Source organism: Geotrypetes seraphini, chromosome 1, assembly GCF_902459505.1.
Source record: "Geotrypetes seraphini chromosome 1, aGeoSer1.1, whole genome shotgun sequence".
Classification (NCBI taxonomy): Eukaryota; Metazoa; Chordata; class Amphibia; order Gymnophiona; family Dermophiidae; genus Geotrypetes; species Geotrypetes seraphini.
Window position 1 is genome coordinate 293924859 of NC_047084.1, and position 13924 is coordinate 293938782.

At 40.7% G+C, this 13924-nt stretch overlaps 1 protein-coding gene across 6 annotated transcripts in view; it reads right to left on the reverse strand.

Moving 5' to 3' along the window:
* SFXN5 (sideroflexin 5) overlaps window positions 1-13924 on the reverse strand; it is a 534682-nt gene that overhangs the window by 371024 nt on the left and 149734 nt on the right. For all 6 annotated transcript variants that reach the window (XM_033953624.1, XM_033953617.1, XM_033953601.1 and 3 more), the window contains one exon: window positions 12241-12294. In XM_033953624.1, the coding sequence (XP_033809515.1) occupies window positions 12241-12294 (54 nt within the window). The remainder of the gene's footprint in view (window positions 1-12240; window positions 12295-13924) is intronic.

Consider the following 13924-nt stretch of genomic DNA (forward strand, 5'->3'; position numbering starts at 1 on the left):
GGACACTATTTTTTCAATCACAGCCCCCCCCCCCCAATCTGGAACTCATTACCAGTACAATTAAGGGAAGAAAAAAATCCTTGATAGATTCAAAGGAAAATTAAAAGGATATTTGTTTAAAGATGTATTTAAATCATAAAACTTCATATGAGGCTTCTCTTTAAAAAAAACAAAAAAAATGCCCCAGCCTTATGTCTTTCCCTTTTATGTCCTTCTCTTCTATAATTCATTGTAGTTCCCTGCCCCTCCATCCCTTCCATTTTGTTTGGGTATGTCTTTGTCTAAGGGCTCCTTTTATCAAGCCACGCTAGCAGTTTAACGCACGTAATAGCGTGTGTTAAACCACCGGTCGCGCTAGCCGCTAACGCCTGCCTTGAGCAGGCGGTAGTTTTTTGGCCAGTGCGGGGGTTAGCGCGTGATTAAAAGTCACACGTGCTAACCCCGCTAGCACAGCTTGATAAAAGGAGCCCTAAGTCTTTGGTCATTAAAAATGTTGTTTGTTGTTCCCTTAAAACTATCATGATCATCTACATCACTTGTTTTTCTTCATTTCCTCTCTACCTTTTCTCACTGTCTGTCATACCTGACAAATTACTCCAAGGCTGTTGCTTATAATGTTTTTTCACTACAATAATCTTTTCAGGGGCTACTACATCCAGCGTTCTACTCAAGGCCACATTCCAATATTCTACTCTTTCATGTGCTAAACCCAAATTATCACATTTTAGCAGTGGTATCTATTCCTTTAACTAGCTGTTCTACATCGAAAGGAGGACATACACGCTTTGTATTCACATTCCTTCTCTTTTTCAGTACTGGTCTTCCACCACAATAATATATTCATCCACTAACTCCATCAAGCAAGGAGCTAAAAAGATCTAATCTATGTATGTCCTGCTCTATGTATCTTGTTCCTCACCAACTGAGACATCAATGCTGACATCATGGTAAACAATACGCCATCCAAATCATTCTCATAACCTGGATCCAAAAGCACATTCAAATACCCTTCTAAACATAATTTGGTAATATCATTAGACAAGGTCAATAAGAATTCTAAAAATGGAAAACGTTGTATTACAGCAATCCCTGGGGTAAATATACCATACATACTACCATACTTTCATTCTGTATAACCGCACATTCTCCCATCTCATATAATATCTCAGAAATCAATTTAAAACCCAGTGCTGACAGAAAACCACCACTCTTCCTCTGTCTCACCAATAGGTCAGTTTTCAAGAACCAAGATTCTGCCACACATAGCACATCATAATTATATACCTCTAACAAATCATAAATCATTGGCAATTTGTTTCTCACAGACCTCATATTCACAAAGCCAATTTTCACAACACACTTAATTTATTTATTCGTTCAATTTTCTATACCATTCTCCATGGGGAGCTCAGAACGGTTAACATGAATTTCTTCATAAGAACATAAGAATTGCCGCTGCTGGGTCAGACCATAAGAACATAAGAAGTTGCCTCCACTGGGTCACACCAGAGGTCCAACGCGTCCAGCGGTCCGCTCCTGCGGCGGCCCATCAGGCCTATGACCTGTGAGGTGGTCCCTGACTATTCCTATAACCTACCTCTACTTCTATCTGTATCAGTGGTCCATCGCGCCCAGCAGTCCGCTCACGCGGCGGCCCCAGGTCAAAGACTAGTGTCCTAACTGAGACCAGCCCTACCTGCGTTCGTTCTGGTTCAGCAGGAACTTGTCCAACCTTGTCTTGAATCCCTGGAGGGTGTTTTCCTTTATAACAGACTCTGGAAGAGCATTCCAGTTCTCTACCACTCTCTGGGTGAAGAAGAACTTCCTTACGTTTGTACAGAATCTATCCCCTTTTAACTTTAGAGAGTACCCTCTCGTTCTCTCTACCTTGGAGAAGATGAACAACCTGTCTTTATCTATTAAGTCTATTCCCTTCATTATCTTGAATGTTTCGATCATGTCCCCTCTCAGTCTCCTCTTTTCAAGGGAGAATAGGTCCAGCTTCTTTAATCTCTCACTGTATGGCAACTCCTCCAACCCTTAACCATTTTAGTCGCTCTTCTCTGGACCCTTTCGAGTAGTACCATGACCTTCTTGATGTACGGCGACCAGTGCTGGACGCAGTATTCCAGGTGAGGGCGTACCATGGCCCTGTACAGCGGCATTCGGGTACTCAAAACATTTTTCCCCGTCTGTCAAAGTGGGCTCACAAGCTATCTAATGTACCTGGGGCAATGGAGGGATTAAGCCCCAGACTATTACTTGTACAATTAGACTAAAATTTGCATCCACAGGCAGTAAACAAGCAGTTAAACCCCAGAAATCGATGCTTACAAGAATTAGCTGCTACTAAATCATCATATCTCCCATTACCCATTATTACCTCAATGTTCATCTCCACAACTCTCCCCCAAACACCACAAAACCTAAAAACTATAAAGAGAAAAAACTTCCAACATCTATTTTCACCTAAAGGAGCACCCTATGTAGCACAACTCACTCCTTAATCAGCACAACTTTGCCTGGCACTTTTAAATCACACACCCCTGGTGATATCACCAAGAGTGTGGGGCTAGTACTCATCCTGGCCAGATCCAGCAGTTCACAGACTTGGGGCACACTCTGGAGGGTTGACCTAGGGAGAACAGCAGAACAAGCAGCCATAGTCCAAAACCATTGGCAGAGCAGATAGTTGAACAAAAACTCACATCAGCATGCACAATTCAATAAAATTAAACAGTAACATACACAGGGGAAAAAAGGTTTCATGCAATTAAGGTTTTTAATGTGTATTGCAAACTCCAACATTTTCATAGTCTATGTAGTAAATCTCTCTCTTGAATTAGATAAGATCTCAGCATGGTTAGTTCTTAGCATGGTCAGTAAAGAATGAACTAAAAACACAAAAAACTCAGATACTATCATCTTATCTTGGTGCTCTTCATCTCAGGTTCCATTTATTCCTTCTATTAGTAAGGATGCATCTATCCATAAAAAATGGTAAATATTTTAGGGGTTGCATTTGATAAAGATCTTAAATTTTTATAATTCTTTATTTTCATTTTATAGTATTGACATAATATTAGTCAAAACAAAGAAAGTAATACAACTCCAGTTCAAACTTTAAAATGAGACCATAATCAGTAAAGAAAATATACATTAGAAATACAAAAACAAAGCAAAAATTTCCTTCTCATACATCAAAAACATTAGACCCAAATATAAATTTTACTGGTTTGTATCATTAGACCTCAATCAAGAGGGGGTAAGCTTTACAATGGCTGAAATCTTTATCAAATAATACAAAGAAAATAAAAGATGGTAGCGAGGGAGAACAAGAACCTTATTAATGAGCTGACTTGAAACAGAAATTCTCTCAAGAATTTAAATTTGCTCTTTAGCAGAAATAAATTTTGTCAGCTGCTGAGGTTCAAAGAAAATAAATCTATTCCCTTGATAGGTCATTACACATTTACAGGGGAATCTGAGTACAAACGTCGCACCTAACTGCAGAACCCTTGGTCTCAAAATGAGAAATTGTTTTCTTCTCTTTTGGGTCATTCGTGACACGTCTGGATACATTCTTAGTATTTTAGTCATGAATGGTACATCTTTAAACTTAAAAAACATTTTAAGCATCCATTCCCTGTCAGCATCAATAGCAAATTGTACAAGTAGCGTAGCAGTTGCCGGTATCTCTTCACCTGACCTCTCAAGAAAATTTGTCAAATCCAAACTATCAGCATCCAAATTCTGCTGGTTTGGTTTTTGAACAGATACTCTGGTAGGTAAATAATATATTTTAGTGAGAGGCGGATAGGAGGTTTCGGGAACTTTCAAAACTTCTTTCAAATACTTTTTAAATGTATCCTGCGCTGAGATAAGTGGTAATTTTGGAAAGTTAATAATCCGAATATTACTTCTTCTAGTCATATTTTCCAACATTTCCACCTTAAAATTAAGGTTTCCACTATCTCTTACCCAGACCAAAGCCTGGGACTCCACTGTTTTTATTCTAGTTTCATGTCCATCCACTTTATTTTCAACGCTGGATATCCTATTTTTCATTTCCAAATTTTCAGACACAACAGAGGTATAGCGTGTGGTAAGTTGCTGCATTTGGGTTCCCAAAGAGATTTGCAAACTAGATATTGCTTCCCAAATTGTCTCCATGTTGAAAACCTTGGGTCTCTGCATTGGTATCATAGAAACATAGAAAGATGACGGCAGATAAGGGCTACAGCCCATCAAGTCTGCCCACACCATCGACCCTCCCTTTTAAGTCTAATGTCCCCTTTAAGTAGAATTGTAATAATGCCATTCTACTGACCCGCTCTTTCAAGTCTATACCCTAGTGATCCTATCCTTTGGCTGACCCTCGAAGGGATCCTACATAGGTATCCCATTTATTCTTGAAGTCTGGGACGCTGTGTGCCTCTATCACCTGCACTGGAAGCTTGTTCCAATGCTCAATCACTCTCTCCGTGAAGAAGTACTTCCTGGCATCTCCACGAAACTTCCCTCCCCTGAGTTTGAGCGGATGACCTCTTGTGGTTGAGGGTCCCTTCAGGAGAAAGATATCATCTTCCACCTCAACCCGTCCCGTGATGTACTTAAATGTCTCAATCATGTCTCCCCTCTCCCTACGCTCCTCGAGAGAGTAGAGCTGTAACTTGCTCAGTCTTTCCTCGTACGGGAGACCCTTTAGCCCCGAGACCATCCTGGTGGCCATCCGCTGAACCGATTCAACTCTGAGCACATCTTTACAGTAATGTGGCCTCCAAAATTGCACACAGTATTCCAGATGAGGTCTCACCATGGCTCTGTACAATGGCATCATGACTTCAGGCTTCCTGCTGACGAAGCTTCTCCTGATACAACCTATCATCTGCCGTGCTTTAGATGAAGCCTTTTCCACTTGAGTGGCAGCTTTCATATCAGCACTGATGATTACCCCTAAGTCTCGTTCTGTCGTAGTTCTGGTTAAAGTTTCTCCATTCAGGGTGTAAGTTCTGCAAGGATTTCTGTTTCCGAGATGCATGACCTTACATTTCTTGGCGTTGAAGCCCAGCTGCCAGATCGAGGACCAGCTTTCTAAAGTACGCAGGTCTTGCTCCATAGCATCCTTTAGATTATAGTCGTTTACTATATTGCATAGTTTGGCATCATCAGCGAATAAGGTTACCTTGCCTTGAAGCCCTTGAGTCAGATCCCCAATGAATATGTTGAAGAGGAGAGGGCCCAGGACTGAACCCTGTGGCACTCCGCTAGTCACTTCCGACATTTTAGAGAGAGTACCATTAACCACCACCCTCTGAAGTCTGCCACTAAGCCAATCTTTGACCCATGTAGTTAGAGTCTCTCCCAACCCCATTGATTTCATCTTGTTCAGTAGCCTGCGGTGTGGGACGCTGTCAAACGCTTTGCTGAAGTCCAGGTACACGACGTCCAAGGACTCGCCTGAGTCCAGTCTTTTTGTTACCCAGTCAAAGAAGCTGATAAGATTGGACTGGCATGACCTACCCTTGGTGAATCCATGTTGACTGGGATCTCGTAGATTTTCCTCGTTTAGGATCGTATCCAATCTATACTTAACCAGTGTCTCCATGAGTTTACACACTATTGAGGTGAGGCTTACTGGTCTATAGTTCGCAGCCTCAGCCTTGCAACCCTTTTTATGTAGAGGAACGACGTTGGCAGTTTTCCAGTCCAACGGTACTTTCCCCGTACTTAGTGAAAGATTGAAGAGTACTGCCAACGGTTCTGCCAGAACATCTCTCAATTCTCTGAGCACTCTTGGGTGTAGATTGTCCGGTCCCATGGCTTTGCTCACCTTGAGTCTTGCCAGCTCGTTGTAGACGTCCCCAGGTGTGAACTCAAAATTCTGAAACGGGTCATCCACGTCTTGTTTCTCTTTCAACTGTGGTCCATGTCCTGGTGCCTCGCAGGTGAAGACTGAGCAGAAATATTCATTTAGTAGTTCTGCTTTCTTGGAGTCCTCCACTGCGTAGTTTCCGTCCGGTTGTCTAAGGCGTACTATACCGTCTGCGTTCCTTTTCCTATCACTGATATACCTAAAGAAGGATTTGTCCCCCTTTTTAATGTTTCTTGCCAGAGTTTCTTCCACTCGAAGTTTGGCCTCCCTAACTGCTGTTTTGACTGCTGCAGATCTGGTCTTATATTCTACTTTAGTTTCTTTTTTTTGCGTACGTTTGTAGGAAAGAAATGCTTTTTTCTTTTCCTTAATGAGGTGCGAGATCTCTCCAGTGAACCATTGGGGTTTGTTGTTTCTTTGCCGTTTATCTACTGATTTTATGTAGCGATTAGTTGCTTCGTGTATGGATGATTTCAGGTACGGTATCAGTTCAACACCCAGATTCTCTGATGAAAAAGTACCTGGAACTTCAGCAGGTGATGAAGTCAGTGTCAGGAAATCCTGAGGCAATTTCTGTTCCAACTCCTCCGAATGCTCTGATAGTCGATTTGGCTTCACCACTCCTCCTGCTGGGCCGACTCCCGATCTCAGCAGGTCTGGAGAGTGAACACCCCCGGGACATTTCCTCCACTGTCGACTGGTCAAACGCCCCCGAACAACTTGGAGGACTTTGCTCTTCCATCGACTGATCAAACTCCGCTCTTCCGGGGTTAGTGATGTTGCCTTGAGGGAGAGCTGTAACGCTTCAGCCAGTGTGTCTCTCCCAGCCGAGAAATCCTCCGGCTGTGTTAGCATCCCTCGCTGAAGAAAAGCGTCCATCGGGTCCGAAGCTGCTGGCAAAGATTCATCGGGAAAAACCCGAAGTTTAGATTTTCTTTTCACCATTTCAAAGGTAAGAGCAGCCCGGGAACATCCGTGGCGTCTAACTCCAGCTACCCGCGGCCATCTTCCTTAAGCCACTCCCCTCGATCTTAAATTTTAATTCTCAAATCTCTAATGCTGTCAAAAAAAAAAAAAACGTTTTGTTTTGGGATTGTTGTTTGTTTTTGCTTTAAAACAAATACATTAAGTTTGCTATGCTCTTGATCCACCATCATTGCATATTCTAATTCTTGTTTTAGTAATTTCTCAATTGGATTACTGTAATTTGTTATATCCTGATTCAAATGTCACTCAGTTAAAGAGGTTCTAAATTATTCAAAATAGAGCTATCAAATTGCTTTTTGGTAAGAAAAGTATGATTATGTCACCTCCATTTTTCAAGCTGAACACTAGCTCCCAATTATCAGATTCCGTTCAGGTTTATTAGATCGGTCTTCCATTATTCTGACCAAGCATGCTCTGTGCCCCAAAAAATGCTTTGCTCATTTCAAAGTAATGTTTTACAGTAACTATTCCACTCCATCGTCAAAGTTGGACTGGACTGCTCCAGTGTATTAGCTCCAATATCATGAGATGGCCTCACCTTGCTATTAGAACTGAATCCTTTTAAGAAGTTTAAATCCACTCTGCAAGCCTGTTATTTCACTCAGACCTTTTCCATCATGTTCCATGATGGCAGATTCTGGTGTGTGGCAAACAGCATGATCTACTGTATGTTTAATTTCCCTATTTACGCTCCTCATGGATCTCCTTTTTTATTCAGATACTGGAACATTGTAATATTAGTCCTACTGTTTCTCCCTGAAGTTGCTTTTCTTCCTTATTTAACCTCATCTAGGGGTCCTTTTACTAAGGTGCAGTAGCCAATTTACTGCACACTAAACACTAACGCGTCCATTATATCCTATGGACGCATTGGCGAACGTTAGCATTTAGCATGCGCTAAACTGGCTACCACACCTTAGCAACAGGACTACTTAGTTGATTACCTCCAATTTCCCTAGTTTTAAAATGTAATCCATTTAAATTTTAACTTGATTTATGTTATCTTGATTTATGGTATATCAAATAAATATAAACTGCTTCTGTTCTCTCAATGAGGCTCATTTTCAAAACACTTTTGACACACAAAGTACCATAGGTTTCTGTAGTACTTTATGTGTCTACGTGCTTTGAAAATGAGCCCCAATGTCTTTAAGAAAATAAGATCTCTAGAAAGATCAAAGCTATTCATAGCAGGGTTTCACTAGTGACCAAAAAAAGGCAATATTATCTTTTTCTAATGATGATACTTCTACTAATGTAACCAAGCCTACCCCTAAAGGAGATGCCTTTCTGTGCACATGTGGCAGAATGACAAGCCCTCATGAACAAGTGCCTTTGTTTAAGCTACACATTCCTTAACTTAACATTTAAATGGTCACCATTAAAAATTACCTGGTGGGGGCGCTTGGCCACGATTAAAATGATTATTCAACCCAAAATTAACTATGTATTAAGTATGTTGCCCTTCTTATTACACAAGAATGTATACCGTGTTATTGAAAAAATGTTGAGCAAATTCTTGTGGAAAAATAGCCAACCACGGATAGCATTACACAAACTTAAAAATGATAAATCGAACGGTGGAGCCAACTTTTCAGACTTTTTAAAATATCATCAAGCCTTCATAATGCGGCAGGGCTCATTATGGCTTCTTAATAAAACTACATCTGTTCCCCTCCCCCTCCTTGGCTGTCTCTGGAAAAAATCTTATATGGTACCAACAATCTTGCTTGTATCCTGTCAATATACTCCTCTCTGAAAAATTATAATTATATTTTCCATTCAACATATAAGGTTCTCTTACATTTTGAGAGCATTATGAAAATCAAATGGAAGGACACCACATTGATTTCATTATGGAACAATGACACTTTTAAAATCAATAACATTGCCTTAAATTGGCCTATCTGGACACTGCAAGATCTTTTATGTAATAATCGATGGTTGGCTTTTGAAGAAGTGTGTGATAAATTTAACTACCAGCCAATCAATATATTAATTGGCTTCAATTAAAACTTCTTGTGTGTGCTTCAATTCTGGAACTTCTAAAATTGAAACCAATACCTGATCTCCTTCAAAATATTATTACTATAGCTCCTCTTAAAGGTGTTGCCTCTAAATGGTACACTATTTATTGAGATAAACTTCATCTGTGTCTATATCACTAATGATGAGTGCATGGCATCCAGATTTAGACATTTCTGCTGATGATGAGCTTTGGCAGAAAGTGTGGACCAGAGTATTCAAATATATTAAATCAGCTCCAGTCCTTCAATCAATATACTTTCTATTACATCGATCCCACTGGACGCCACATAAACTCGCTAAATTTTCCAAAGAAGGCTCCAATCTATGCTGGTCCTGTGGAAAATTTGAAGGTACACTGCCGCACATGTTATACCAATGCTCACATATTAAATTGTATTGGGATAAAGTCTGTAGCACCATATCCACCATTCTAAATATTAATGAACCCTTACATCTTAAAATTATTATTCTTGGACAACATGGTCTCACATATTCTATGCCCGAACCCAATGTTCGTTTACTTAACATCTTATTATTCTTGGCTATTAAAAACATCTTGCATTGTTGGAAGGACTAATCTAAGGTCAAATACATTGTATGGTGGAACACTGTATGTATAACCAACAAATTTGAAAGTGTAATAGCTGAAAAACATCATTCTATTAGTTCTTTTCTCAAAGTATAGAGACCTGTTCAACTTTATTGTAACTTGGACCATTGACATAAAATTATCTCAATGTAATACCAATGTAATATTTATAAAATATATTTAGAGTCACTTCTTGTCAGTTAAGTCGCTTGGGATGCTCAATATGATGCTCATTGGGAACTCTCTTCTATTCTTTTCAGGTATACTCTTAGCTGAAATTATATGTACTGCTCCTGCTGGATTTGGTTGACACTGGTTGTATTGACTTATAAATAATACTATCTTCCCGCTTATTAACTATGATACGTACAACTAGACTGTTTCATGTTTAAGTTATCTTTTGTATATTTGCATATATGTATATTTGCATATTTATAATAATTATTTGTATACTTTGTATATTTATTTTGAAAAATAAAAATTTAAATTTAAAAGAAAAAAGCTACACATTCCTAAAAAAGATAGCAAACCTAAAACATGCCAGCAGTTTTTGTGTATTTTATGTAGATTTTTATATCATTTATTTGGTTTGTGGCATTTGTATTTCTGTTTTTAGATGATTATGGAAAGGAAGTCTATAAGAGAAACAATATATTAATAGAACTGTTGTCCTCAGGGGCTCTGTCTGAGAGGATTCAACTAAGTTGAACTGCACTTTAGCTGCTTGATATTTAATTATGACTTTTTGGACTTATTTTCTTTTTGGTCTTTTTATATGCTGTGATTACCGTATTTTCACGTAGATAACGTGCACCCGTGTAAAACGCGCACACGGGTATAGCACGCGGAAAACACAAATTTATGTACAGAAATTTTATATACCGCGCATGCTGCCCGACTCTCCCGTCACCGCACGACTCTCTTTTCGCCCGCCCCGACTCTCCTCTGGCCACCCCGACTTTCCTTTTGCCCACCCCGACTCTCCTCTCCCCCTTGAAGTCCTGTCCCCACCCTGAAAGCCTGATGCCCCCCCCCCCCGACGTCCGATTCACCCCCCCCCCCGCAGGACCGCTCGCACCCCCACCCCGAAGGACCGCTCGCACGCACTCCCACCCGCACCCCCACCCTGAAGGACCACTCGCACCCCCACAGCCTCCCAACCCCCCCCCCATCATGTAGAAGCTCCTACCGGTGTCCTGCTGCTTTCTCTTAGCGGTCCCGGCCCTTCCGTGAGCCCTGCGCCTGCGCTGCTTCCTCTTCCAGCGGTTCGCCCTTTCTCTAACGTCAAGCCCTCTTGCCCCGCCGACTCCCCGACACGATCGGGGCAAGAGGAAGCTCAAGCCCTCTTGCCCCCCCCCCGACACGATCGGGGCAAAAGGGAGCCCAAGCCCTCTTGCCCCGCCGACTCCCCAACAATATCGGGCCAGGAGGGAGCCCAAACCCTCCTGGCCACGGCGACCCCCTACCCCCACCCCGCACTACATTACGGGCAGGAGGGATCCCAGGCCCTCCTGCCCTCAACGCAAACCCCCCTCCCCCCAACGACCGCCCCCCCCCCCAGAACCTCTGACCGCCCCCCCAGCTGACACGCGACCCCCCTGGCCGACCCCCACGACACCCCCACCCCCCTTCCCCGTATCTTTGTGTAGCTGGCCGGACAGACGGGAGCCAAACCCGCCTGTCCGGCAGGCAGCCAATGATGGAATGAGGCCGGATTAGCCCATCCGTCCCAAAGCTCCGCCTACTGGTGGGGCCTAAGGTGCCTGGGCCAATCAGAATAGGCCCGGGAGCCTTAGGTCCCTCCTGGGGGCGGGGCCTGAGGCACATGGGCCCAACCACCACTGTCATATCTTTACAAGAAATACAAATTATTGAGAACACCAGTCCAGTATGTGGAGTACATAATTACGGCCACTCTGTATTCCCTATTATCAACAGTCCTCGCCAGAGGAATTCATATCCAATCTGCCTCTATAACCACAACAAGAGCTGAGATTAAAATATTTTTTTATTATGTAGTCTTATTTGTAGTTTTTTCTAACTGCATTGTTTTATTATGTCCGCTAGATGGGTGGATTAAAAATTACTATTTGATCACCTGGATATTTATTTATTCTAATCTTCTATTACTCACGCTGTTGTACTGTCTCTGAATCTCTAGATGTAGTAGCTCTCTTTCATATCCTATAGTTGGCCCTCACGCTGCTGTACTGTCTCTGAAGTTCTAGATGTAGCAGCTCTATCTTTCATATCCTATAATTGGGCCTCATGCTGCTGGACTGTTTTTAGCCTTTGATTGCACTTGGCCAATTATCTTACGTTTCCTTTGAGATATTCTTTCAGCAATGACAGGACAGCACAGCACAGTGTGACATCAGTCCCCAAGCTTCACACGTCACCCCCTTCCCACCCCACAGTATTTTTCCCCAGATAATAAGTGATATGTATACCAAGTTTGGTTGAAATCTATCCATGTGTTTCAGAGTTATGCTGGAACATACACACACACACATATATATATATATATATATATATATATATATATATATACACACACACACAGATACATCCTATTTTATATAGAGAGATTTTAAATATTTATTTTAAAAACGTATGTATTATGTTAACTGATCACCTTCCCATCTTTTTCGCAGTTCGAGAGTTTTTAGTTCTGCCTTTTTAAATTAAATTATACATAGTTGGTAGACAGTAGAGTACCATTTCAATGAGGATGTAATTTACTATTTTCAAAGATACTTACCTGCCAGAAAACAGTTGATGCTAGTGTCTGGTTTGGAAGAAGAAGACCAACAACCTATAACAGAAAGCATATGAAAAATTATCAGTTCTGACACAAAATAGAACATATTGAAGAACTTTTTAGATTCAGCTTCCATCAGTTTAACTATTACAAGACAACATAAATGAGCAATGTATACTATTGACAAAATCCAGAAACCCTTTGTGGGCAGATGTCACATAGGACAAAGGTCATAAATAAATAGTCTGTGCCAACCACTATAAGGATGTGGAAGTCATAAATATCTTGAATTACCATAACTGGTCATGAAAAAATTTAGCAATGGCTCTACTACTTTAAAAGACATGGCCTGCAAGCTTACATGCCCAGCTATAGTTAATCTAAGGAATTCTTTGGAAATATATTTTGGCTTATACAAAAAATCTCATGCTGAAAATCTTCTCATTATGAAAGAAGATTGAATTTCAGTGAGAAGGGCTGGATATTTACCCTCAATATAGTAACACCTTCGGGACTGAACTTAGAACTAGAGTAGATGAAACTGGTGTAAGTTTTTCCTGTTTTCACTGACGTCATCTGTGATGTATTCGATGAATCATAGTACTTAAAGGATTTAAAAAATGCCGTGCTCATCTTTGAACTAAACACTCTCAGTTGGGATGCAGCTGAGGAAACTCGAAGGGGTAATCTTTTGTAGTTTTTTATAAATTTGCTAAAATAAACTTTTTATCAAGAGAAGATTTTCACCATCTTGTTTTTATTATAGGGCACTCGTTCTTGAAAAAGCCTCCGGGCAAAACATGTCGAGCTGACAGGTCCTCACCCGACATTTAAGAAAAACTGTTCTCATGCTCAGACAGAGTTTGCAACTGCTGAAGCTAAGTACAAAAGTTCTCTTTTAAATAAAGTTTAAGATATATTTATAATGAGTACAAAATGCACATATAATGAACACAGAGCACTTGAACAATAACAATAAAAACAAGTCTGATGAAGATAAATATGCCAATTGAGTGACTAAGCCTAAAATCATTTGGGCTGGTGGTTGGCACTCTGAAAACGTCAAAAAATAATTTAAATATATTGAATACATTAACTATATTATAGTTGCTGTCTTTAAGATAGAGTGTTGATAGTGTGGCAGCAAAAATGTTTTAAGGCTTTTATTCAACACATTTTGCTATTAAAGTCATGCTAAAATATATTTAGCAAGTTGTGATATTGTGAGCATATATTGGGGCTTTGGACTTTTAAACACAAAGCCAAACTACAGTTTAAATGCTGCAAAACAAATCTTTTATTCATGTAGTTAGGTTCAACACACAAAAAATAAGCCTGTCTTTCTTCTCAAACTGGCAGTTCAGATTTGATATAAAGATTATTATAATGCAAACACAACAGAGGCCTGGCTCGTAACAGACCTACCAGTTCATTCTTATAAAGTTTTCTAGTACTCTCTGTCACCATGTACTAAAGCCTGAACTACCTTTCAGGCTGTAATGTTTCAAATCTTTTTTCTCAACAGTCCTCAACAGTCACTCAGGTATAGTTGATGGGGTTTGAAGGCTTCTCCCAGCTATCACTGACAGGGTCTTCCTTCAGCTACTCCCAGGCCTTCTCCAACTTTCCCTTACTCAGAAATTTTATCCTTTCTGATCTGGGCTATGCCCTTCTTCTTAGGGTT